This window comes from Kalmanozyma brasiliensis (genome assembly GCF_000497045.1).
Source record: "Kalmanozyma brasiliensis GHG001 unplaced genomic scaffold PSEUBRA_SCAF2, whole genome shotgun sequence".
Taxonomy (NCBI): Eukaryota; Fungi; Basidiomycota; class Ustilaginomycetes; order Ustilaginales; genus Kalmanozyma; species Kalmanozyma brasiliensis.
In genome coordinates, this window is record NW_015961959.1 from 1,331,109 (window position 1) to 1,354,350 (window position 23,242).

Here is a 23,242-nt window from a genome sequence, read left to right on the forward strand (position 1 = left end):
CACGGTTCTCAGCTGCGAGTGCGTGTGAGAAGGAGGCTGAGCAAGCGAGCAAGTCACGGCAAAGCCGGCTCATCTTGAGGCCGGACTGCCAAGGGGAAGGACCCTTTTGCGCGCCTACAAACTCGCACAAGGACGGACGATCAGGGTTCACAGCGGCCAAGACCAAAGGAGCGAGGTCGGACAGCCGACTACGCGTTTCAAAAGCCAATCGAGCCCGAATACAAATTCTACTCTCTTGGCTGGAATGCTTTCGAAATTACCCCAGATCAGCTGTATTACAAACATCGACTGTGTTCTTTGGCTTGCAGGCGGCGACCTGGAAATGTGGGGAAGGCGCGGTCCAAGCTACGTAGTCCTGCAGCTGAAAGCGCTGCAGCGTAGAGCCGCAGCTTTGGTGACCGGTGAGAGATTCTGACTTTCGCAGAGCTCTTGTGTTCATGAGGTTCCGTGATGCTTCAGGGTGTCAATCAGCTAGCGCACTTGTTATAAAACGCCATGCGTGGGATGTTGTCTGAGGACGATTCATAATCGGTCAGGAGCGCAATGCAAGTTGCTTCGGAGCAACCAACGGCAGCAGGCGGCGCTTCCAGTCGAACCTGTGTCAAACCGCGTCTTTTCACGCTGAGCTAGGATAGGAGGAAAAAATCGGCCAAATCAATCAACCCGTGACTCTAACATGGTCGAAATCGAGCCGTTCAAACAAGTGACGGTGAGGGAACGATACAGGACAAGCATGGCTACGAGAAGGTAGATCTAGGTGATTGCTTTCAACGGAGGGCCGAGTCATCCCGCTCTCTACATCCCGAACATGCTTCCGAGCCCGCCCAGCAGTCCGCCGTCCTTCTTCTTGCCGCTGTCCTCAGCGTCATTCGAATCGTCTGTGCTTGCACCATCACCACCTGCTCCCGCACCACCACCTCCAGGGCCTCCTTTCTGAATGGCATCGTACGCCTGGCCGCCCTCCGCATTGCTGCCCGCAGGTGTGATGACGTTGAATGTGCCCTTAGCGTTCTTGCACGAGTCCCGGACCGCACTCGACAGTGGACCACCGAGAGGCTTGAGCGCCACACAGGTCTGCGGGAGCGTCCACGAGTTGTTGTCGATATCGTATTTCTCTTGGTGCGTGCAGTGAAGGGCACCGGGGATGCTGGCTACGCGGGCTGTAGGGCTGTAGCACACGCCCACCTCGACCGAGGAGAACCAGTAGAAGGTCGAAGCGAGAGGCAAGGGGTGCACCGTGTAGTCGGGGACTGGGACTGCTCCCGCCGAGACTTGGGTGAGGGAGGTGAATAGCAGCGATGCTAGCGATACAAAGCTAGCTGTGAGGAGTGTCGTCTTCATGTTGAGTTACAGTGTGAGGAGGGGGATCGATCAGGTGGTACTGATCGTCGTTGAAGAGTGGACGACTTTGAGAGGACGACTCGTGCGCTGTGGCTTCTCTCTTTGCTCTATAAGTAAACCTTGACCAAAATGAGCTCGCTCATCCCCACCGACTTCATCTGTGCTGAAGAGAAGTAGTGCTTGTCGACCCACCTCGTTGCTCTCAATGCTTGTCCTATATCATTGGATGCCAAATGGCGCGAAAGGCACCCACGTCTAATCCCACCATCAGGGGCGATGCGCCGAGACACAACGAGATGAGACCGTCTGCGTCCTTCGATCAAGTGATCAATCCGCGGCTTCAAATGAACGTAATGTCTATTGTATGGTCCCGAAGACCGGTCTTGGATGCTGTCTGTGGTGGACAGACAATTCATGACCTCGCGATTGTCTTCGGCTGAACAGGATCGACGATGCATGAAGACATTCTCGCCTGCCCTCGATCGTTTCGAGCAGGCCAACATTCCGCAGATGGACACGATTCGCTCTTTCACCAGCACTCACATCCAAGCCTGGCGCAAAAGAGCGGACAGCCTCTTTGCAGCATTTCGACCGAAGCAGAGGATCCTAAAGAGCAGTATTCGACGATCAGCGTCGCAGTGTGGGGTGGGCGCGAACGTGCTCCAGCTGTCGACGTGGCCAGCTGCTTTACGCGAACCAAGGCTGAGTCGCATCCGTGCTCGGCTATGCACAGCTTCAACGCTAAAATCTGCACACTCTGCGAAATTTCTTCCAGATTGACCGTGTGCCACCGCTGCCTCTCTCGCTGATCTCCGAAGCCTGTTCGCTATCGTTCTGGCCTCAACAGGGAGAGAGCACTTGAAATTGAGTAGAAGACGAAGAAAGGGAGCGAAGAAGCAACCAGGCTTCGGCGGATAGCTGCGTACTCGCTTAAGGGTCCATATCTTGGTGCACACGTTGACGTCGAGTGCGATTTCACGTTCCAAATTTATGCCCGCACTTCTTCTTGACCGTGCGCCATCTCGATATATACCCCACTCCTTCGTTTCCATCTCCCCATCTGCACTCCACCACCCATCCCTCCATCGAAGAATTATACACGATGGCGACCGCTGTGAAAGACCTCTACTCGCGCCTTGCGAGCATCTACACCTCGATCTCTCCGCCCACGCTCCCGAAGCGGACCGACACGCCTCCTCTCCGCCTCGGCATTCTGGGCGCGGCCAACATCGCTCCTCTTGCTGTCATCGCTCCTGCCCGCACACACCCGGACATCATCGTCTCTGCCATCGCCGCACGCTCCAAGTCGAAAGCCACCGCTTTTGCCAAAAAGCATTCCATCCCACACGTCTTCTCCACCTACGACGAACTCATCAACGATCCCTCCATCGATGTGGTCTACAACCCGCTCCCCAACGGTCTGCACTACGAGTGGACGATGAAGTGCATCGCCGCCCGCAAGCATGTCCTGCTCGAAAAACCATCCACGTCCAACGAGGCCGACACCAAACGCATGTTCGACGCTGCGGCAGAAGCAAACGTGTTGGTGCTCGAAGCGTTTCACTACCGCTTCCACCCTGCGCTGCACGAATTCGCGTTTAGGCTGCACGACTTTATGTCGCCCCAAAACCCCATGATGGCGGTGGAGGCGTGTTTGTTCGCTCCCACCGGCGTGATTGGCGAAGGGGATATCCGGTTTGATTACACACTCGCCGGGGGTGCGACGATGGACATGGGTTGCTATCCGACCAGCGCGGTGCTGTATACCATGCGGGCGGCTGCGGGGTCTTGGCAGCGCGCAAACTGGGAGGATGGCATCGAGGTGCGCGAGGCTAGACCCACCGTTTTTGAGCCGAGAAACAAGACGTCCAAGGGACATTTGAACTCGCAGGGCGACTCAGGGATCGATGTGGCCATGGAATCAACGATTCTCGTTCCCACCGCAAGACCCGCTAAGCTGCCCTGCAAGATCGAGGCTTCCCTGGCAAGATCCCTGTTTACTCTTCCGGTGGTCGGTTGGCGCGTGCCGAACATGACCAGGCTCACCCCGACGTTGAAGGCCACCTTCAAGGACGGTAGCACGGTGGAGCTGCAAAACTTTGTCATGCCGGTATTGTGGCATTCGATCAAGGTGACCTACCGCGGCAAGTCTGCTGCCGCCGCCAACCTCCCCGAAGGGACGGTCAAGACGTACAAGGCGTACGTACCAGGCGACAGCGCGGGGACAGACCAGATGCGCAGGGCGGCAAAAGACGGTCACTGGCCCAAAGGCACAGGTGAGGTGTGGTGGTCCACCTACCGATGGCAGCTCGAAGCCTTCGTGCTCGGCGTCGAGGCGGTGCAGGCAGGAACAAAGGCTAGCGAGGTCAGCCCTATCAACATGATCAACGAAGACAGGGACAGGAGCAGCAAGAGGGTCCCCGTGTGGATGCAGAACGAGGAGAGCATCATTGTCATGAAGACCATCGATGCGATCTATGAGCGGTCCGGGTTGGGAAAGAGGGTTTCGCCTTCGTCGTAGGCACGCACACAGATCAAATGGAAGGATGTTTGCATTTGATCGAATGTGATGTGTCAGATTGGGTATGCTATGCAGGTGCTTTGAGTTCTAAGAAGTGTAACCCAGACAGCGACCGTCCATTCCACCGGACCACCACGGTGCACCGACCAGCACGACACAAATCAACACACCGGCCACCCAGGACACCACCGCGTACCTCACCGCCTTCCTTCGCGGCTTGATCGTCCTCAACTCGACCGCAAACGTGCTCACCGTCGACAGACAGCCGCAGAAGCCATCTTCGAGACCCTGTAGCGCTTCACAACCCGTCAGACCTCCGGCGAACGACCTCGGTGCTGAGCCAGCTCGTGAAGCAGTGAAGGCCGCGCAGATGACAGCGGTGGCGAAGAGGTTGGCGGCGAGCGTTCCAAGCGGAAGAGATGTGCGTTTGGAGAGAGGATGCGAGTTGAACCGAGAGAGGTACCACCGCAGGATGGTGCCAGGTGGCGCGAGGACGAGGCCGAAGGTGACGCGGCGGAAGGGCGGATAGAGGGCGCAGAGGATGGCGGAGGCGATCCAAAAGACGAGGCCTAGGAGGAACACCGACGTGTCGAGTACGAGGGTCTGGCCGGGATGCACCAAACTCTTCTTCTCGTCAACCTCCCGAGCCTGCGCAGATGCAGGTCCTTTCTTGTTGCCGAAGCAAGCACGTATCAACAACTCCAGATTGATCACCTTGGACAGCGCGATGCCGGCACTGATACTAACAAGCGCCATGCCGACGGTCAACGCGGTTTGCGACATTGCATCCATCACGTTGTGCAGTCCACCTCGGTTGTAATGCTGCTGATCACCGAAAGCGCGAAAGACGTCAAGCATCCATTTGGAGAAGGTGGTGATGCTGCCGCAGAGGCCTGTGGTGATCATGATGTAGGCCGGTGGGTAGCGGCCCTCGATGGCTTGTCTGTTGGCGCCTATGGCGAGACCCATGATGAGGCACCCAACGGCTTGGGCCCAGATGAGAGGCGCGACGCTCTGTCCGTCGTACGTATTGAGTGCGACGAGTCCTTCTCGAGCTAGTGTGCCCCATATCGCCGAGAACGCCAGCAATCCGAGAACAGCGCAATGCCGTGCGAGGCGGTGATGCACAGCAGGGTTAGGTGGCTCATGGCCAGGCTCGATCTGCTCGCCTGCTTCGTCAGCGGTTGGATCTTGTGGAGTACTACGATCGATGCTGGATGTCAGAGGCGACGCAGCTATCGGTGCTGGTGGAATAAAAGCTGAGGCTGTCGGTGTCGTGTGGGGGAATGGTGGGTCGGATATAGACTGATCTTGTCGCTGAGCTGTTCTATTAGAGGACGATCTCGACAACGAAGTGCTGCCACGATTGTCATCAAGTCCTCGTGCATTGATCGTATGTGGCACGCTGCCGAAACGGCTGCGCCCGTCATCGCTATGATAGGCGCTGAGATCTCCAGCGGCATCCGTGTAGTATCCATCTCCGTCGGTCGCGGTTGCAAACGTGTCGGTCGCGCTGACCATCGATGTCTTGTGCGTCAATGTGGGTGTTGCCAATGATCGCCGATCTGCGCTCCGTCTTGGTTGCGGCGTTGCCGGGTCTGGCAGACGCGACGGTCCCGCCTGCGCCTCCATTGTGAAGGATGTGGGTGATGGTGGGTAGGAGTCAAATCACAACAACAACACGCTCATCACAAAAGACAAAATCACCAAAAAAAAAGAGTTGGCCGAGCTAGACGCCGACGTCCTCCTCAAGTCTTGAAGGAATGACTCGTTCGCACTTCATCTCAATCCAGAGTGATCCAACCCACCCGAACAATAGCAACACCATTGGACCAAGCGCAGTGCTGTCATCACGATGTGCACCTACACGAAAGACGGACTCGGGCGGTTTCGCACGGCACAACCTGCAACTGGCTCTGCTCGCACGCTTGCAGAACTCGATGTGGCCGATCCGGACGAGAGCGATGTCGACTTCATCCTCTACGCCTTTGACTCTGCGTTACCTTATCTAGCTTCAATCGGCTCAGAAGCGCAATGGGGCACGGAGCTGTTCTCACAAAAGCCAGAGAGGAGGAAGCAGTTCACAGAGTTCGTGCAGAAGAGCTACGACCTCAACGCCCGTCAAGAAGCGGACTCGAACGACGACTGTCCTTGGCAGCTCATGACCCTCTTCGAAGTCAGAACGGAAGATGACAAGTGGGTCAGGGTCGCAGCACAAGGCCTGTCGACGAGGTTCCCAGACTACGTACCCGAAAGCTTGGCGAGTAAAGATCTGCGACAAGCAGGCGACTTCCTCTACCTCAATTATCTCATCGCCGACCGAAGAAAGGGAGACTTGGCGAAAGGTTCTGCCCCACATCTCATCTCTTTTGCGGAACAGCAATGTAGGAAACGTCATAAGACGCCCTTCTACGGTGATTGCTGGCGCGGCAACAATGACGGGCTGCTAAAGTAAGTTCGCCTTGACCACAAGGGTCTCCCCCGCTCATATCCGTCATGCTGACTCGCGAATACCACCCTCTCTCTACATCTGCAGATACTATCAAAAGCTAGGCTTCAATCCGATTGGTCCTTTCGACGTCAAAGACAAGCATGGGCCTGGCCTACCCTGGTTCGGCTACCTCTTCTCGAAGTCGATCTCGCAATAGCCGCGCAACACGATCGATGATGTGCTCTTTGCTGCCTGATGAAAGGATACAGGACAAGTACAGACAAGGTGCCATGGGGGTCGGGTCGAGGACCACAACGACTAGTGACCAGCCTGCCTTTGCTCCAGCGCAGCTATTCTTGCCCTCCGAAGTTTCGTCAGCTCGTTCTCCTCTTCCGCAGCCGTCGTGCCATTGGTAGTTGGGGCAGTCGGCTCGGCCATCTGTACGTCTGTCTCCGTGCCGCCTCCGCTGTTTAGATTGTCGACAACTTTTCGCGTACCAACGACTGGTCTACGACCATTTTGCGGCAAGTATCGAGCAAAGTAGCAAGCGAGCAGCTCGGCGCTGTTGCTCGTCGCATCGGTTCGCATCGTACCTCGAGCGCCTCCAGTGATGCCCTGGCCGAACGCCGACCAGTTCTTGGCATCTTCTCGCGAAAGCTCGGCCGCGGAAGCGCTGGACGGAGACGACGAAGCCGCTGATGCCTCGAGCGTATGTGCTCCATCTGCTGCACTCATGTGACGTCCCTCGAGGTAAAGGCTCTGTCCCTTGTACGCCGACAGGGCAAGAATCCTTTCCTCCACCGTGTCCTTGACGTAGTAGCACCAAATATGCGTCTCCTTCGTCTGACCGATTCGATGCACTCGGCCGATGGCCTGGAGCTCGATGCTCGTGTTGAGCAACGGCTCGAGGATGTGGATGTGCGAGGCGGCGATCAGGTTGAGTCCCGCGCTTTGCGCTTCCGAATGGAGTAGCATAACATGGACGTCGGTCTTGCTACGAAAGAGGTGAGCAGCCTCGCTGGCCGACTTGCCCTGTCCAGTGATGCGCACGAAGCGGATCCCATTCGCTGTAAGAGACTGAGCAATGACGTCCAAACCTTTGGAAAAGGACGAAAAGATGATCGACTTCTCCCCTGTGCGGTCGATAATGAGCCGCACGTGTTTGGTGACATGGTCGATCTTGGAGCCGAAACGGCCTTGCGTGGCTGCTCCATTCAGAGCAGACCGCAGCGAATCGTCGAGGTCGTGGAAGCGGAGTGCCAAGGAATCCGTACTGTCGGTCTGCGGCAACGAAGGATCCGAGGTGCCAAGAGTCGATCCAACTTGTCCATCTCGAGTCGAGTTCCGAGGACTATCGTAGACGATGCGATGGACTTCTCTTGGCAGTACCCGTGTCTGGCACAGAACGCAGGTGCGGTATCCCTGCGACTGCCATTCTTTCCAACAGTCCTCGCAGCAAACATGTCCGCACTTGTCGGTGAGAATGCCGATCTTAATGGGATCGGTGCAGATGTGACATGTCCTGGCTGCTTCGTCCATTTGATCCGCCGACTGCACCATCTGCAAATGAGTCAGGTATCGCAACCGCCTTTCAAGCTCGTCCACCTTGGTGACCAAGTCCGCTTCCTCTACCTGAGTGGCCCGGATGGTCTTCTCCAGGTCCATGAAGATAGGATCGCGCACTGTGTCGGAGAGCACCTGGATCTCCTTGAAGTACCGACTGCGCGCGTTGAAGAGTGGCGAGATGAGCAGCTTCTCCTCGCTTCGCAGCCTTTCGAGGTGCTTGTTCTGCTCGTTGATGATGCGCCTCGCCTCGACATAGGCTTGTCTAGCGAGCAGTCCCTCCTCGGCGCTCAGAGTGTTGTCGCGCATGGTCTTGAGATTCTCGGCCTCGCTCTGAAACGATGCAGAGGTGCTGGCGAGGGAAACGGACTTTCGCTCCTGATCGAGCTTCTTGAACTGCTCGAGTTGCTGCTGCTGCACGCGCAGGAGTTCCTCGTCCGTGCCTTCCTCCGGCACGATGCCTCTGAGTTGGTTCTGGCGGGCAACTCGTACCGCCGCCTCGATCTCTTTGTAGAGCAGCGGCTTGTCGGTCGCACCAACAGCGACGTTCCCTTTCAGCATCTTCTCGCGTTCCGACAACAGAGGGCGGTACATCTCGAGAAGCACTTCGGCTTCTGCTTGCGTGTCGAGGTTCTCCTGATACTGGTCGTCGTCTTCGCGCTCGAGGCTCACATCGCGATTAACGGCTCGCACCAGTCGAGCGATGATGTTCTCGCGCCAAGCGAAAAGGACCTCGGCGTGCTGGTTGAGCAGCCTGACGCTGCCAGCCAACGTGTCATATGACTCGGAGGAGAGAATGCCTCCGCCGCCCTCGAAGAGATCATGAGATGCTCGGACGGCGTCCAAGGTCAGAGGGAGCTGATCGCGACGAAGCTTGGCGACAGCCGATTGAACAGATTCACCCGCTTCAACGAGCAAACGCTGCCGTACCTTTTCGGCCTTGGCGTACGCAGCATCTTCTTGGTCCTTGAGGGCTTGACGTGCCGGGCTCATCGTCGCTCTTACGGGAAGCGATAGGACGTTGTCCTTGTTGTCGGCGACTGCCTCGTCCCTTGTGTCAGGAAGGCTGGTCTCGACTGGCACAGTTGCGGCTTTTACCTCGTCCATGAGGATTAGGTCGGTCTCCGCCTTGACAGATTCGCCATCCGCAGCGACTGCCGCGGTCGTTGGCTTGTTCTGTTCCGCGACAGCTTTCTCTTGCTCGTCGAGGTACTCTCCGCGCTGAAAGTAGAGATTGCCAACGAACTGAAGCAGCCGATGTAGCTTCATGAGCAGGTTGCGCAGCTGCGCCTTGAGCTGCGTGATGTGGCTCGCTCTGGTCTTTTGCTTGTCTTTGAGGGCAAGGTAGGCTTGAAGGTCGCCTGCAAAGGCTTCGAAGGCCCCGTCGACATCTTGACCATGCTGCGCGTTGACATCGTCCAGTCCTAGCCGCTTTCTGCGCATGGTCTCTTTCTGCTCCAGCTCCAACTCCTCTTCTGTGAATCGATACAGCGGGCCCGCTCTGGCGGCCTCGTGGATCTCTTGCTCCAGCACGAGCACGTCCTGGTTGATCTCTTTCTCGACATCGCTCAGCTGTGATGCCGCCAGGATACGCTGATCCTCCTCGCGGCGGTAGAGGGTGAGGATGTTTCGATGAATGCGTCGGTCGAACCAATGCGTTCGACGGCTGTGTAATTCCGCTTTGGTCGAGTCGATCATCAGCTCGAGCACCTCGTCGATGCTGCGCAGGTTTTTGGACCCGACCGTACCTTGGCGCAGCTGCACAGCGACCTCTGGATGAGTGCAAGCCTGACGCAGGAGTAAAAGGTGGTGGCGCATTTTGGCAATGTCGGGATGCTGGTTGGGAGTCTGAGCTTCGCCTTCCTGTGAGTATGCGATCTCCGTCAAAGCCTTGTTCCAAAGGTCTGCATAGAAAGCAGCTTCGATGGAGGTGAAGTCGATCGGGACCACGGTACGAGTCTGCAGGGGCAAGGACATTTCTGCAGCCACCTGTGCCTTGGTGTGACGGGTGCCAATGGTCCGAAGCACACGAACCAGCGCTGGAGCCAGCAGTGGATGCATCATGCTCTTCCATTCGGAAGGATTCGCCATGTGGCCAGGGACCCTCAGAAACCGGAAGCAGGATCTTAGATCATTGATTTTCTTGACCGGCGTGCCCGACACGGCGACGGAGGACCCGCGCGAGATCATCGCCACCGTCTCTGCAGCATTCGAGTTGCCGATCATCTGCACTTCATCCATCAGGACTCGATGGAAGTGCAGCTTGACAAGTGGGCTCCGTGGACGATCGTACTTTCGTTCGTGACGTCGAGAGCGCTCCGGCGCAGTCTTGGCAGTGTTGAGTTCGCTGCCGAGCGTGCTATACGAGGTCACCATGACATCGAAGCGTTGTGCCCATGTTTGCCAGGTGAGTCCATCTGGGACATCCTTTTCTGCCTTCGTTCTGCCTTGATAAGAGTAGACAGCAAGGGCAGGCGCGTGACGTCCGATCTCCTCGATCCACTGTGCACGCAGTGTTTCAGGCGCGACGATCAGAGTGGTCTTGGTGGGCACCACGTCAATCTCGTTGCGCTCGTCGTACCATCCAGATCGCGTAGCGGCATCAGGGTCTGGGTTGAGCAAGATGAGAGCCACCGCCTCGACCGTCTTTCCGAGACCCATCTCTTCTGCAAGCATCGCGCCTTTGAAGTTGCTGCGCAGAGTGAGGCTGGGATCCCGAACGAAGCGACACTCGATCCAGTTGTAGTACAGGTCTGTGCTGACTTGCTTCCACCACAGTCCTACGCTGCTCGGCCCATCGTGACCGATGATGACGTGGGTGTCGCTAAGGTCTCCGCTTGAGTCGATGACCTTGCCCTCGCGACCGAGTACGAACGCAGCGGAGCGTTGCTGGAAGGGAAGCAACGTTGGCTCAAGGTCAGGGTGCTGAATAGCGCCCGGTGCTTTGAGCGATGCCGGACGGAGGTTCTGATAGACGAAGCTGGCATCAATATCTTCTGTCCGTGTGACAGGATCGGGATGCTCGTCGGCAAAGTGGACGAGGGCAGCCATGTCCAGCATTCTGTCGCGGGCCAATGTTCCGCCGGCATTTGTCGAGATGGCCACCTCGACTTGTATGGAAATCTTAAGGAAGAGTGTCCCAGCGGTGACTCGATCAGAAGGAAAGTCGGATGGAGGCGACAGCACTTGCAAAGCAAAAGAGGCACGCAGATCGTCCCCTTGCATTGCCAACAAGTTGGACAGGGAAGCAAGCCATTCTCCGTTGGTGAGTTTGCCAGCTTCTGCAGCCTCGCCCTCGCTAATGCCCGTGCTGCTCAGTACAGGCAAGTCAGCGACCAGTCTATCTGTACTGCGATCGCGCAGATGAATAGTGTGTGTTATGATGCTGTCGTGAGGGCGTGCTGATGAGGTGGTAGAGACGGAGAAACTGAGGTCGGTGGTGGAATCTCGTTTTTGTGAAGTGGTATCGTCAAGCGTTTGCTTGATTGCGAGAACGACGTCCGTGTCGCTCGCTTCGCGCGCCCTGATGCGAAAGACGCAGCAAGTGTCGATGAACGCTGAGCGATCTCGAAAGTCGCGATCCGCTGGTACCTCTTTGCCTTTTCGTTTGAAGGTAGATGGTCCGCCCAGCTGATCCGGATCGGAAGCTGATCGCTTTCGCTTGCTGTATACACCGGATTCGGCATCCTCTGAGGTCGAGTGAATGCCGTTGCCATGTGATCGACTGTGTTCGTCGGCAAGAAAGGCGAAATCGATGAAGTACGAGACGTCCTCAAAGTCAAGCTGCCGAATGGGAACGTAGGAAAGCTTCTTGCGACCGACAAGCGAGCTGGCTGCGAGTGACGATCGACTGACGCCTCTATCTCGAAGCTGTACAGGCCAGACCGACGCGTTCTCCGAAGCTTTCCCTGGAGATGCGCTGATCGCGCTCGACCTTGCTGGGCTTGCAGTGAGTCGAGGCATCTTGAGCGGCAGCGGTGGCGATGGAAGAGGATCACGATCGTCTTAGCCTGATGTGCGATCGGAAAGGAATAATTCGCTCGCTAGCCTCAACTGCATGATGGTGGCGACGGACGGACTGACTGAGAGATCACTGCTCAGCTCGAGGCTGGTGGGTGCGTGATCTGCTCATGAGAAGCATATCGTGGCAAAGCGAAGCGAAGCTGAGTTCTTCTCAAGCTGTCACATCTTCGGCGAAAGATCCCGGCAGCAGTAGGCGGCTTCTGAGGTGAGTGGGAAAGCAGGGTCCACAGCTTCGCCAGAGTCGGGCGTCGAAATTCACGGTGAAATTGTGGAGGCGAGTATTTTCTAAAATGTTAGACGCTCTTGATCAACACTTTTCTCATTTTTGAAGACACGTCTCAGGGGCTGAAGCGAGAGACCAACACCGCTGAGGGTTTGTGTTGTTTTTTGGCGAGCTCTGGTTCATGCACGAGCAGAGATCTACCTTGCGTGCAGCAGCAGCAGCGTAGGGTCATGCAGGGCGGACAGCATCAAGAGCCTCACGAGCTCTGTTTTGTGGTCAGAAGAGTGGATCCGAGCCAATTGACTCCTGAGCTCAAAAGTCACTTTCGAGCGTCCACAACACATCTTGACTCTTTATCAACCACCTAGATCCGTCACTTACTCGAGCGACAGCCATCACAGGCGCATCCGACACACTCGACCAGGTGAGCCCTCGTTGTTTCAAGCGGAACGAGCCGGCCACCCTCTGTTCTGTCACAGCGTCATCAGCAGTACCTGTGTCGGTTGCCCCGACTCCTGCTTCTCAGCTTCGCGTCACTTTTACCATGGCCGGTCCGACGGCGCAGCCCATCATCACAGCGGAGGTGCCGGTGCCATCAGAGCCATCCAGAACATCCGCGCCTTCAGCACCTTCCAAATCAGCCGCCGACCGGATGGAAGGGAATGGTCGTGGGAAGAACCGATTCAGCTTGAACGCGCTGCGCCTGCCTTTCTCCTCGCCCCGCAAGAAAAGTGTCGATCTGCCAAAGCAAGATGCGGAGTCTCCGACCAGCTCCACCTCTGCCTCGCTAGCCAGCTCCAGCACAGCAGTCACCGTGGTTCCACCTACTGCCGACGAGCACCCCGCACCGACCAATGCGCTTCGCCCGAAACGCTCGACTTTAGCCGCTGCGGCCGATGTGTCGTCTAGCAGTGCAGCCAGGGCCATGTCGCCTCATCGCGTCAGCTTCAGCCCGTCTACAGAGGAGAAGGCTGAAGCCAGAGATCAAGCGCTATCACTCGCAGCTCCGACTGGGACAGAAGAGGCAGCCGGGCCGAAGAGCAACCGCGACGACGTCCACCCAGTCAAGTCGAAAGGCAATCTGAAGCCGGGCAAATGGCGCGGATTCAAGTCGCATTCGACATCGGATCTCACCACAACCACACGCAGGCTGAGTGTCGATTCGACAGTGAGTGACAACAGCATCGCAAGCTCATCGGCTGTTGAGCGGATCGAGACCGCCGCTGCGTTGCCCGGACCAGCAGCCGCAAAACGACGGCTGTTCCGATGGGACCGGAAGGGCATTCGTCCCGCTGGCGCAGCCTCCAAAGGCAAAGTGGCCAAAGTCAAAGTGACAAAGACGCAAGCCACAGCCGCACGCCACGCCAGGACCCTGGAACAGGTCATCAACGCCGGCATGGGTCTGAGTCCCGAAATGCCACGTCAGCGATCCGCACCAGAAGGCGACACGCCTGGCATCGGGTCACCCGGGAAGGCGGGGAAGAAGAAGGTTGCGCGTGCGAAGCCGGTTCCTGTGGTGAAGAAGTCGGAGCTCAACGGGCTCAAGTCAGCATTGTTGGACGCCAAGAAAGCCAACAACATCATCAGCGAACTTCGAGCTATGCCCGTGCCAGCTAATATGATGCGTGCGGGTCAGGCTTCAACCGTTCCAGATGCCAAGATCGGCACCGCCGGTGAACATGGACAAGAGCGGATCCTCACGGCCCAGCTGCCTGATTCGGTTCTGGACGGTCCTAAGGACGACAGCGATATCCGCAAAAGATCAGGCGCAACAGCAGAGGCGCTCGACGCATCCACACCAGCACGACCACCGATCGAGCGAAAGGCGAAGAGTGCCGCAGAGGAGGCGCTCCGAAGGATCACATTGCAAGCAGACGCTACAACCTCGCCGCAGAAGGCCCTGGTCAGTGCTCGAACTTCATCGCTTCCTCCCACCGCCGAGGATGATGTTGCTTCGCAGCCGGCAGCACAGCCTGTCGCCGCGACAGCCACAGCAACAAAGGCAGGACCAGCTTTGGCCGGGCCTCGACCACTCAAAGTCGTCTGTCTCGACTGCGGCGAGCAGGAGGCGCATCAACGACACGCGCAGCATCTCGAAGCAGCTTCGGTGATCAAGGATGGTGCCGCTGCCACCCAGACTGGCGGCGGCTTCAACGTAGCTGCAATCGCATCTGGCGCGGGGGCCGCCATCGTTGGGGTCGGTGCCATCCTGGGCGCGCGCTCTGCCGCCACTCCAGCTGAAGCTAGCCCGGTGACCGCGAAAGCGCAGTCGTCCAGCGCCCGACCACCCATGCTCAAAAGCATGTCCGTCGCCAATCTGCCATCGCTCCAGGACGCACCGCGGTTAATGGGATCGACACCGCTGCAGCTGCTTATGGACCCCGTCGGCACCGCCGCGCAAAGCTCGGGTGCCTTCGACATGCTGGCCGACGTTTCGGGAGCCGCCATCCGCGCCACACAAGACATGGAGAACATCCACCCGCCTCTCGACCGCATGGCCATCTTTGTGCACTGGTGGGGCTTCGAGATCACCCTCCCGAAAGCCTCGATGGCCTACCTCGGCACAGCGCATTCGGTCTCGGGTGCCTTCCTCTCCTTCCTCCAGACCATGGCTGTGGGCGGAGGCGTGCCCGAGTTGCTTCCCTTCATCAAGTACATCTCCACCTACATGGAGGTCGAGTACAAGGCGATTCAGGCGCAGGATCAAGGATATGGCGTGTGCATCGCTGGGACTTGGTTCATGCCCATGGCGCTGGTGCCGCGTCCGTGGGACTATCCGCTCGACGGGCCGATCGGAGAGAAGCCAGGCGCAGGAGCGCCATCCATGGCAGCGTCATTGCTTGCTTCGACCGGACAGAGTGCGGCGCCCGCTTTGATGCCAGCGCCGGCCCTGATCAACGACACTGCGGCATCACCCAAGAAGCACATCCTCAAGAAGAAGAAGTCTGCCGTCATTACTCAGGCCATCTCTGCAGCGTAAGCCTACGCTGATGTCTACGCGTCCCATGTTCCCACCCCCACGACACTTTCACGACATCTTGATGACTCTCATGAAGATATGGAAAGCTGCATTTCAGTCTCGTCTGCGTGTGGCACCGTGGCGCGAGAAGCGGCCCGCTAGTAACAATTGACGTCGACCACGCTTCCCAAAGGGCTGAAGCCTGGCACATCAGTGTCCAAGTTTGCGTTGAAATCATTCACATCCCAAAAGTCCATGTCCATGCGTTCGAAGCTCGACCATTGGTCAAAGACCAGGTCTCCTCTGACAGTATTTGCCCATACCCGGTCGAAAAGCACCGCCTTGAATTTGTATACGCCGCCGACGTCGATCTGGGTAAGCAGGTCCCAGTGCTCGTAGATGCTGGCCCCTTCTCTGATCGTCAGAGGAACACAGTAATCCTCGGCAAATTTGACCATGATCTCTGGGACGCCATCGGGGGGATGGTAGTAGACTTCTGCAATCAAGTTCCCCCGCACCCCGAACGTGCCGTCTTCATTGAGGGCCCGGATTCCCACAGGGCAGAACCAGATGAGCTCGTCAGGGTTGAACGGTCCCTCTTCCAAAGAAGCATCCGAAAAAGTATTGCTGGAAGTCGAAGACTGACTCGTTTCTGTCAGGGTAGGATAGCGGAAAAATGTTGGTCAGCGTCGCGCTAGAAAGCCGAACAAGTCTAAGAATCATCGCCAGGATCAATCTGCTTTCCTTACCTTCGTCGGAGATCATGATGGCGATTAAATGTGCGTGATGGACAGAAGAAAAAGCTGTATGTGGTGGCTCAGACTGGCTTGAGCGGAGAGGGGGGGTGTGCGAGAGGTGGGAAAGAGGTCGTGGTGGTCGGAGAGAAGGACCTCATTCGTAGAACAGCTTTATATACGCTTTCCACAAACAGTAGATACCGTCGTCCGGGGAGACTCGGCGCAGCAAGCCATCTGTGCTGAATCTTTTCTGCGCGGCTGAAACGACTGAGCTTATGATGCGCCGCCCCTCTTGTGATCGAGTTCTACCGCTCGTCCCAGTCGTACCCACCGACTGAACGACAGGCCCGTCTCAAATTTTTAGCTGCGCATAACTCAAGGTTTGCTTAGGAGAACGTGCAGCACGAGCTGCTGCAGCTCCACCGCGCAGTGAATAGCTGGCTGGATCCTCACACGTGAGGCGGGTGGGGCAACACGTGAGCGCCACAATTACAGCAAGACGTGCTATGAAGTGTCGCCATGATGACCGGCACTCGACACGACCAATTCTTCCGGCGCGCACGATCACATGACACTGAAACGAACTTTGTTTCGGGCGAGCACTTTGCAACCTGTTTGCTGGTGGCGTAAGCTGATCCTGAGTAACCGTCAGCCCCTCTCAGACCTTCTTCGTCACCATGACGCCAGCCTCGCCGTCCAACAGCTTCTGCCTGATTTCTTCGATCCGCAACTGCAGATTCATGTTCAGATCGAGTCCCCTGTTGAAAGAGCCATACTGTATATGCCCTTCTCATCAGGAGCACAGGCCGTCATCGGGACAGAAGCTGCGCAACATGTCGTGGATGCAGAATCCGCATCTCAAGCAGCTGAGCACGTGAAGAGCCACAATCTGTCCTTGTTGCCAGATCTCCAGCCCTGCGCCGAATGGTCCCACCGTCTGAGAGATTCTTTCATTTCATTACGGCTGCGCAGTTTTCAAGGTTCGTAAGGTCTGCAGAAGATTGTGTCGCGGAACGTTCCGGTGGCGCACGAAGGAATTGGCTCATGCCGCATGAGACGAATGATAAGAAAGAGCTTGAGCTTATGTCATCCTTTTGCGTAGTCACCTGTCGTCGCAAAGATGAATGACATCCACAACATGCAAAGACAGAGCACTGTAGCTCTCATCACACTTTCCATCGCATTCGTCTCTCTGATGTCCATGAAAACGGAAGCAGAATGATGGCAGGCAGACTGTCATTTCTGGTTTGAGACTAGTATCAGCATTCTTTCGGATGAGCTTATCGAGCTTTGAGCGCCGAAAAGAGCTACATCTCCCAGGAATGATGCTTGCTGACGGCCTGGGAGCTGCCCTGCCTTTTCAACTTGTCGAATTGACTGGCGAAGAAGCTGATCATCTCATCGTCCTCCTTGAGCTGAGGGTAGATCTGAAGGTCCCGGCGGCGATTGTATTCACTGAGCTGGTCAAGGGTGAGGCCAAAATTAGCAGGAAATGGAATGATCGATGAGCGATCATCGAAAGCAAGCGCATCCTCGCCATCCTTTTTGGCGCGCACAACTTTTCGAAATAAGTAGAACGCTCCGTCCTTGCATCGACGATGGAACGAGTCCAAGTCGTAAATGTTGGCGCCTTTCTTGATGACGAGATGAGCAGATGTGGAGTGAGAGAAGATGACGACGACGTCTTTTGTGTGTTCCCCTCGAACCTGGAGCTGACCAAGGAATGACATGCGCTTTTGACTAGCGGTCGAGGAATGATGCGAAAGGAAAGCCATGGGCGAAGTCAAATCGAGTCTGCGAGTGACAGGTGTGGGCCGAGATGAGGGAGCATCGATACTTTTGGCAGTCGAGGCAGAGAAGCTCGCAGAATCCTGGTCGCGTGACTTGCTCGATGCGTCCTCATGGTGATGATGCTTCAAGGAGTGTGTCTCGGGCGCGCACAGGACGGCTCCATACTGATGTCCTTCGAGTTTCGCATTTCGAGCTGCCTTCAACAGAGAGCGCTCCACGTCTTTGGGCTTGTCCGATTTGACGCGATTGAAAGTCGATCTACGAGGATTATCGGCATGAACGACTGCTTGCTCGCGAGATCGAGAGTGGGCTAAAGGACGGAATCAAAAAGAGCAAACGCTTGCGTCAATATGGAAAGGCACGAGCTGATCAACAATGCCTGGTGAGCACCATGCCCACTCTTGTGATGGGGAGCACCATACCCACTCTTGTGATGGGGAGGCATCGTGTTGAAAGTCGCGCCGTTCGCACTGTATCGGTTGATTGTCGTCTCTGAGCTGAGGTGTGCTGATTTGTAGAATATAGAGGGATGGAACGAAGCTGAAAGAAGGAAGGAGGTAGCAAACTTGGCTTTGAGCTGAAGGCCTTTATGTACTTCTTTACCATGCTCTTCGGAGCCGTTAAAGCCTTTGTGCGGAGTCAAGATCATCCAGGAGCTGTCTTGAAACACAAAGCTTGCCTCAGAGAGGCAACGACAAAGCTTTCGTTGTTCTGTGCATTGTCATTGTGCGGATCATTCCTTACGTATGACCTTCAGGCTCTGCTTCAAAGAGCGCAGAAGCTTCACGAGCACTGCACACATCACAAAGCTTCGTCTGGTCTTCATGCAACGCCTCAAGTAGTCGATGAGTGGTGACACCGGCGGAAGGACCAAATTCGCCGAGCAAGTGGCCGTTGCGGCATCCTCGGCTGCAAATGAGACACAGCGGAAGGCATGCTTCCGTCGAAAATCGCCTTTGTGCGGCTATCCAATTCCCATTTGCGGAAAATTGCCTTGCGCACGCCCCTTCTCGATCCAAAAGGCATGCTCGGCACCTTGCTTCCTCTTTCATTTCGCACACCATCTTCCGTCAACCCCGTCTCAAGCTAGTATCGATCACCATGACGGGCTGCTTCTCGTTTCTCAAGCCCGTTCGAGGCAGCAAGAACGGTCGCAAGGGCTGCGGCTGCGACTGCAAGTGCTCGTCGCACTCTGCTCCTACGCCCACCCAGGCTAGTACGACCACCAAGAACAGCGAGCCCGAGAAGAGCCCGCTGTCCGCGTCCATATACTACGACGCCTGCAAGCCTCCGCCTTTCGACGCCGGTCCGCAACAGCGCTGCTGTGGCGGCATCAACAGTGCGGTTCACTCGCACCTCCCCACCTACGGCGACTCCCAATCGCACGCCCACCACGCCGTCCGCCTCACTGAGCCGACCGCTGACCCTCAACTCAGCAATCTCATGCAGGACGTCTCCAAGACCATCGAGTCCGAGATCTCCAACCTCGACAAAGAACTTCGTCAGCTCTCGCTTGACATGCACGACCATCCCGAAATCATGTGGGAGGAGTCGCGCACACACGACCTGTTCGTCAAGTACTTTTCGGGCAAGAAGGGTTGGAAGGTGACACCTCATGCGTACGGAGTACAGACCGCTTTCGAGGCCGTGTTCAACCACAAGGCGGGCAAAGACACCCGAGCGATCGGCTTTCAATCGGAGCTCGATGCTCTGCCGGGTATCGGTCATGCGTGTGGGCACAACCTGATCGCCATCTCTGGAGTCGCTGCTGCGCTGTCCGTTGCCGCCACGCTTATCGCCAAGGACATCCCCGGCACGGTCATCCTCCTCGGTACGCCCGCAGAAGAAGGCGGCGGAGGCAAGATCCTCCTCGAGCGCGCGGGCGCCTACAAACCCATGGATGCCTGCCTCATGGTTCACCCCGCGGCCAAATCCGGCACCGGCCCGATGCTCGCCGTCCAACCTGTGGTCGTCACCTACACCGGCCAAACCGCCCACTCCGGCGCCGCCCCTTGGGAAGGCATCAACGCGCTCGACGCTGCCGTTCTCGCCTACACCAACATCTCGGCCCTTCGTCAGCAGATTCGGCCCGAAGAGCGAGTCCACGGCATCATCAAGGGCGACAATTGGGCACCCAACGTCGTCCCCGGCCGTTCCACGCTTATCTACAACGTCCGCAGTCCCACCGTTTCCGGGCTGAAAGCGCTGACCAAGCGCGTGCAGAGCTGTTTCGAAGCCGCCGCGCTCGCGACCGGATGCAAGGGCGAGTACGATTGGCAAACGGCCTATGCGGACGTGCACAATACGCCGAGTCTCTCTGCGACCTATGCCGGGGTGTTGGGACAGAGGTACGGATTGGAGGTGCCAGAGGATGCGTTTGCGGCGAGTACGGATTTTGGTAATATCACGTATGCGCTGCCGTCGCTGCATGCCGAGTATGCGATTCATCTCGACGATCCCAAGACGCAGGGGAATCATACGGTCGGGTTCGCCGATGCGGCTAGGACGGTTGAGGCTCACGAGAGGACCAAGGAGGCAGCGCTGGGGATTGCCGTGACGGGCGCAAGGGTGATTGTGGAGAAGGAGTATAGGGATCACATCTGGGCAGAGTGGAGCAAGTGGCGAAAGGGTGCGGATGGTCCTTGATCTCTCGACATTTCAATGTAATTGTATTTCTGAACACAACGATGGAGTGGCATCTAGAGCTTGGCCTCGCGACCGGCAGTGGCGCTGCCCTTGTGAGCAACGATCGAGCTGAGTCGCTCAATGTGCTTGACAGCGTCGCGCTCGATGTTGGCGCACAGTTCCTTGCACGAGGGCTGTTCATCCAATACAAGCCCATGTCAGCAACGAATCCCCTTTCACGACAGTACCAGTCTGGATGGAGTCTGCGACTTACGATATCGTGAATGAGACCGACAGTGATACCGGCGGACCAGATGCCGGCATCAATGTCGCCCGTCTCGTAGACCGTCTTACCACGGGCGCCCGAGACGAGCTCGCGCACGTCTTCGAACTTTGCGCCCTCCGGACGGTTCTCCAGGCGAACCACCTCCATCGAGACCTTGTTCCTGCGCGCATTTTCAAAACAGACAGATCAGTACGTAGGTCCCGACGACAAACACTGCCGGATCCCTAAGCCTTGTTCTCCTTGACGGCCCCGGTCTTCTTCCCTTGCGGAACGAGCCAGAGCAGCGCGAGGAGCATCTTGAACCCGGCACTGATTGCAAGTCCACCGCTGAGATTTGCACTCGTGTGGAGCAACGACTCTCCCACGCCGGCACCCAGGCACAGTGCGAGGATGGCGACCATCCTCCTGTCCCTTCCTCTGGTCTTTTCCGACGGCACTAGGTGGAAGAGGTACGGATCCGAGGCGATCTGCGAGAGTGTGGCTGTGAACGCCACCGTGGTTGCAAAGGCAGGTGAAACAAGTTTCTGCGCCTTGATGCTCTGCATGCCCATGCTGAACGCGACGAGCACGATGACGCCGGGATACCACTCGAACGTGGGTAGCTCTTCCTTGGGTCTGCTGAGCAAGATGCCCGCTGCACCGAAGAGGAAAATGCTCTGGATGATGCTCGAGAGGATGAGCCAGATGCGTTTCTGATGACCCATCCGGCGACCCAGCTGGAAGCCCACGAAGGAACCAATGAAGAAGCCGATGACGCTGAGGATACGGAGCAGCGTGAGCAACGGTTGCTGTTCGACACCCGGGATGACGAACTGCGCAATGTTCGCAGAGAACTGCACCATGTTGCCCGTCTGGAAGCCCAACCAGACCTGCGAGCGGCTGTAAAGCAGCATGTCGATCATCCCCGTCAAGAAGGCTTGCCAGGCAAGCGGCACGTTGGCCGCGCCGTGGTCGATCTCGTCGTTCAGATAGCTCTTGGCGAGACCCCAGGCTTTCCACTTTTGGTCGTGCGACGCTTGGAGGGCGTAGCTGTCTGGGTCGCGCGTGCCGAGCAGCTCGACGGCGCCTTCGCGCGTGGCTTGACGCCGCAGCTCGCGGTCCCGCGCCTGGCCATGGTCTGCAGGGTCGGGCGGCTTGTCCGGGTCATGAGCAGGTCGAGCTGCAGACACTGAATCGCTCTCGGGACTGGATGCGCTCGTCTGTTCCGACGCGACTTGGCTTGAATCGTGGCTCTCGTCGCTGTCGAGGTGCAAGTCGGGGAGGGAAGGATGAAATGGTCAGCATGAGGCCGAATGAACTGATCGGAGACGTCGTTACTGGCTGAGACTTACACAATGAAAGGGCCCTTGATCCGTATCGAAGCTCATCAAGAGTCGAAGTACCGAATCAAAGCTGGAAGTCGACACTATCGGCTATCGTGGGCCCTTCCACCGGCGCGTCGGAGGGGAGAGGGTGGGATCGGAAACGGCAAGAGAATCTCACAGGGACGAGAAGAAGGACTGGGATCAGAAGGGTACTTACTTGAAAACGCGAGCAGTGTTGCGCAAGGTGCGGAAGATGTGGACGGTGTTTCGCTCGTCCGATTCGACGATGGCGCGCTTGATGTTGTCGTGGATTTCGGCTTCCTTGGTGCACATGAAGCGAGTGCCCACTGTGTCGTGGTCAGAAGAATGTGCGCGATGAGGGTCAGCATGTGTTAGCAACGCCGAGACGACTTTGGGGATGGAAACTCACTGTTGGCGCCGACAGCACCGAGGGCAAGGGCCGAGGCGAGTCCTTGGCCGTTGGCAATACCGCCCGAAGCGATGAAGGGGATCTTGAGCTCCTCAGCGGCACGAGCCATGAGCACCAAGCCGCCAATGTCATCCTCACCGGGGTGACCAGCGCACTCGAAGCCGTCGATCGACAGCATATCGGCACCGAGTCGCTCAGCGCTGCGTGCGTGGCGGACGGCGGTGCACTTGTGGATGACGTAGGCGCCTGCCTCCTTGACGACCTTGATCACCTCGCCGGGGTTGTTGCCGGCCGTCTCAAAGATGCGGACTCCCTCCTCGAGGGCAGCCTTGGCGTAGCCGACGTAGTCGGGAGGGTTGATGGAAGGCAGAAGGGTGATGTTGACGGCGAAGGAGCCGTAGTGGTTCTTGCGTTCGTTCTTGATCTCATCGGAGATGAGCGAGTTGGTCTCGCGGATGGCCTTGCGAAGGGCCTCGGGCGATGGCTGCGTGAGAGCGGTGAGAGTGCCGAGCGCGCCGGCGTTGCTGACGGCTGAGGCAAGCGCAGGAGTGCCGACCCACTGCATACCACCCTGGACAAGGGGGACGCGCAGGCCGAGCTTTTCGGTGAGGGGAGTGACGAGCATCGTAGGCGAGATGTAGCTAGCGGAGAGTGTTGTTGTAAGGATGGTGTGGGTGACGGTGGCCAAGAACGTTGAAAGGTGGATCAAGATGGCAAGCACGAGCCTTGTTGGAAAAGCCTGAACAGGAGGTCGGGAGGGAGTAGCCGAGAAACCGGATGCAGGCCGAGGCCGCGCTTGATTTTATTCGGCACTGTTAGAGTGCTTCCAGGAGGATGCCCTTTGGATCAGGATCGACGACAAGTTTTTGCTTCGAGCAAGCCTAAGCAGAAGCGTCTCCTTGTACTCGAGACGCTGACGACAAGGCGCGGCTGGAATGACAACAGCCAGGTACGCCCTCTTGCGATGCGAGAGGTGGGAAAGAGAGAAGGTCTCGACGAACGCCCCTG

The 23,242-nt window shown here is 57.3% G+C and overlaps 9 protein-coding genes across 9 annotated transcripts; 4 read left to right on the forward strand and 5 right to left on the reverse strand.

Annotated features, from left to right (window-relative positions):
• Positions 1-795: 795 nt before the first annotated feature.
• Positions 796-1,341, reverse strand: PSEUBRA_003058 (uncharacterized protein; the record flags this gene model as incomplete). The annotated part of the gene is made up of 1 exon (XM_016437438.1): positions 796-1,341. One exon carries the CDS (start codon positions 1,339-1,341, stop codon positions 796-798), a length of 546 nt encoding a protein of 181 aa, XP_016292919.1.
• A 1,102-nt stretch (positions 1,342-2,443) lies between these two features.
• On the forward strand, positions 2,444-3,862 carry PSEUBRA_003059 (Oxidoreductase, N-terminal; the record flags this gene model as incomplete). The annotated part of the gene is made up of 1 exon (XM_016437408.1): positions 2,444-3,862. One exon carries the CDS (start codon positions 2,444-2,446, stop codon positions 3,860-3,862), a length of 1,419 nt encoding a protein of 472 aa, XP_016292920.1.
• Positions 3,863-3,949: 87 nt separating this feature from the next.
• PSEUBRA_003060 (putative fluoride ion transporter CrcB) lies at positions 3,950-5,494 on the reverse strand (the record flags this gene model as incomplete). The annotated part of the gene is made up of 1 exon (XM_016437451.2): positions 3,950-5,494. One exon carries the CDS (start codon positions 5,492-5,494, stop codon positions 3,950-3,952), a length of 1,545 nt encoding a protein of 514 aa, XP_016292921.2.
• Positions 5,495-5,717: 223 nt separating this feature from the next.
• On the forward strand, positions 5,718-6,510 carry PSEUBRA_003061 (Acyl-CoA N-acyltransferase; the record flags this gene model as incomplete). The annotated part of the gene is made up of 2 exons (XM_016437415.1): positions 5,718-6,313; positions 6,399-6,510. 2 exons carry the CDS (start codon positions 5,718-5,720, stop codon positions 6,508-6,510), a joined length of 708 nt encoding a protein of 235 aa, XP_016292922.1.
• A 101-nt stretch (positions 6,511-6,611) lies between these two features.
• On the reverse strand, positions 6,612-11,819 carry PSEUBRA_003062 (Helicase, C-terminal; the record flags this gene model as incomplete). The annotated part of the gene is made up of 1 exon (XM_016437446.2): positions 6,612-11,819. One exon carries the CDS (start codon positions 11,817-11,819, stop codon positions 6,612-6,614), a length of 5,208 nt encoding a protein of 1,735 aa, XP_016292923.2.
• An 827-nt stretch (positions 11,820-12,646) lies between these two features.
• On the forward strand, positions 12,647-15,082 carry PSEUBRA_003063 (uncharacterized protein; the record flags this gene model as incomplete). Its single annotated transcript, XM_016437428.2, has 1 exon — positions 12,647-15,082. The coding sequence occupies one exon, from the start codon at positions 12,647-12,649 to the stop codon at positions 15,080-15,082; it is 2,436 nt and encodes an 811-aa protein (XP_016292924.2).
• A 137-nt stretch (positions 15,083-15,219) lies between these two features.
• Positions 15,220-15,826, reverse strand: PSEUBRA_003064 (uncharacterized protein; the record flags this gene model as incomplete). Its single annotated transcript, XM_059464960.1, has 2 exons — positions 15,220-15,713; positions 15,811-15,826. The coding sequence occupies 2 exons, from the start codon at positions 15,824-15,826 to the stop codon at positions 15,220-15,222; spliced, it is 510 nt and encodes a 169-aa protein (XP_059321347.1).
• A 2,864-nt stretch (positions 15,827-18,690) lies between these two features.
• On the forward strand, positions 18,691-20,235 carry PSEUBRA_003065 (Peptidase M20, dimerization domain protein; the record flags this gene model as incomplete). The annotated part of the gene is made up of 1 exon (XM_016437411.1): positions 18,691-20,235. One exon carries the CDS (start codon positions 18,691-18,693, stop codon positions 20,233-20,235), a length of 1,545 nt encoding a protein of 514 aa, XP_016292925.1.
• Positions 20,236-20,288: 53 nt separating this feature from the next.
• PSEUBRA_003066 (2-nitropropane dioxygenase, NPD) lies at positions 20,289-22,859 on the reverse strand (the record flags this gene model as incomplete). The annotated part of the gene is made up of 4 exons (XM_059464961.1): positions 20,289-20,408; positions 20,489-20,660; positions 22,022-22,151; positions 22,235-22,859. 4 exons carry the CDS (start codon positions 22,857-22,859, stop codon positions 20,289-20,291), a joined length of 1,047 nt encoding a protein of 348 aa, XP_059321348.1.
• Positions 22,860-23,242: the final 383 nt, after the last annotated feature.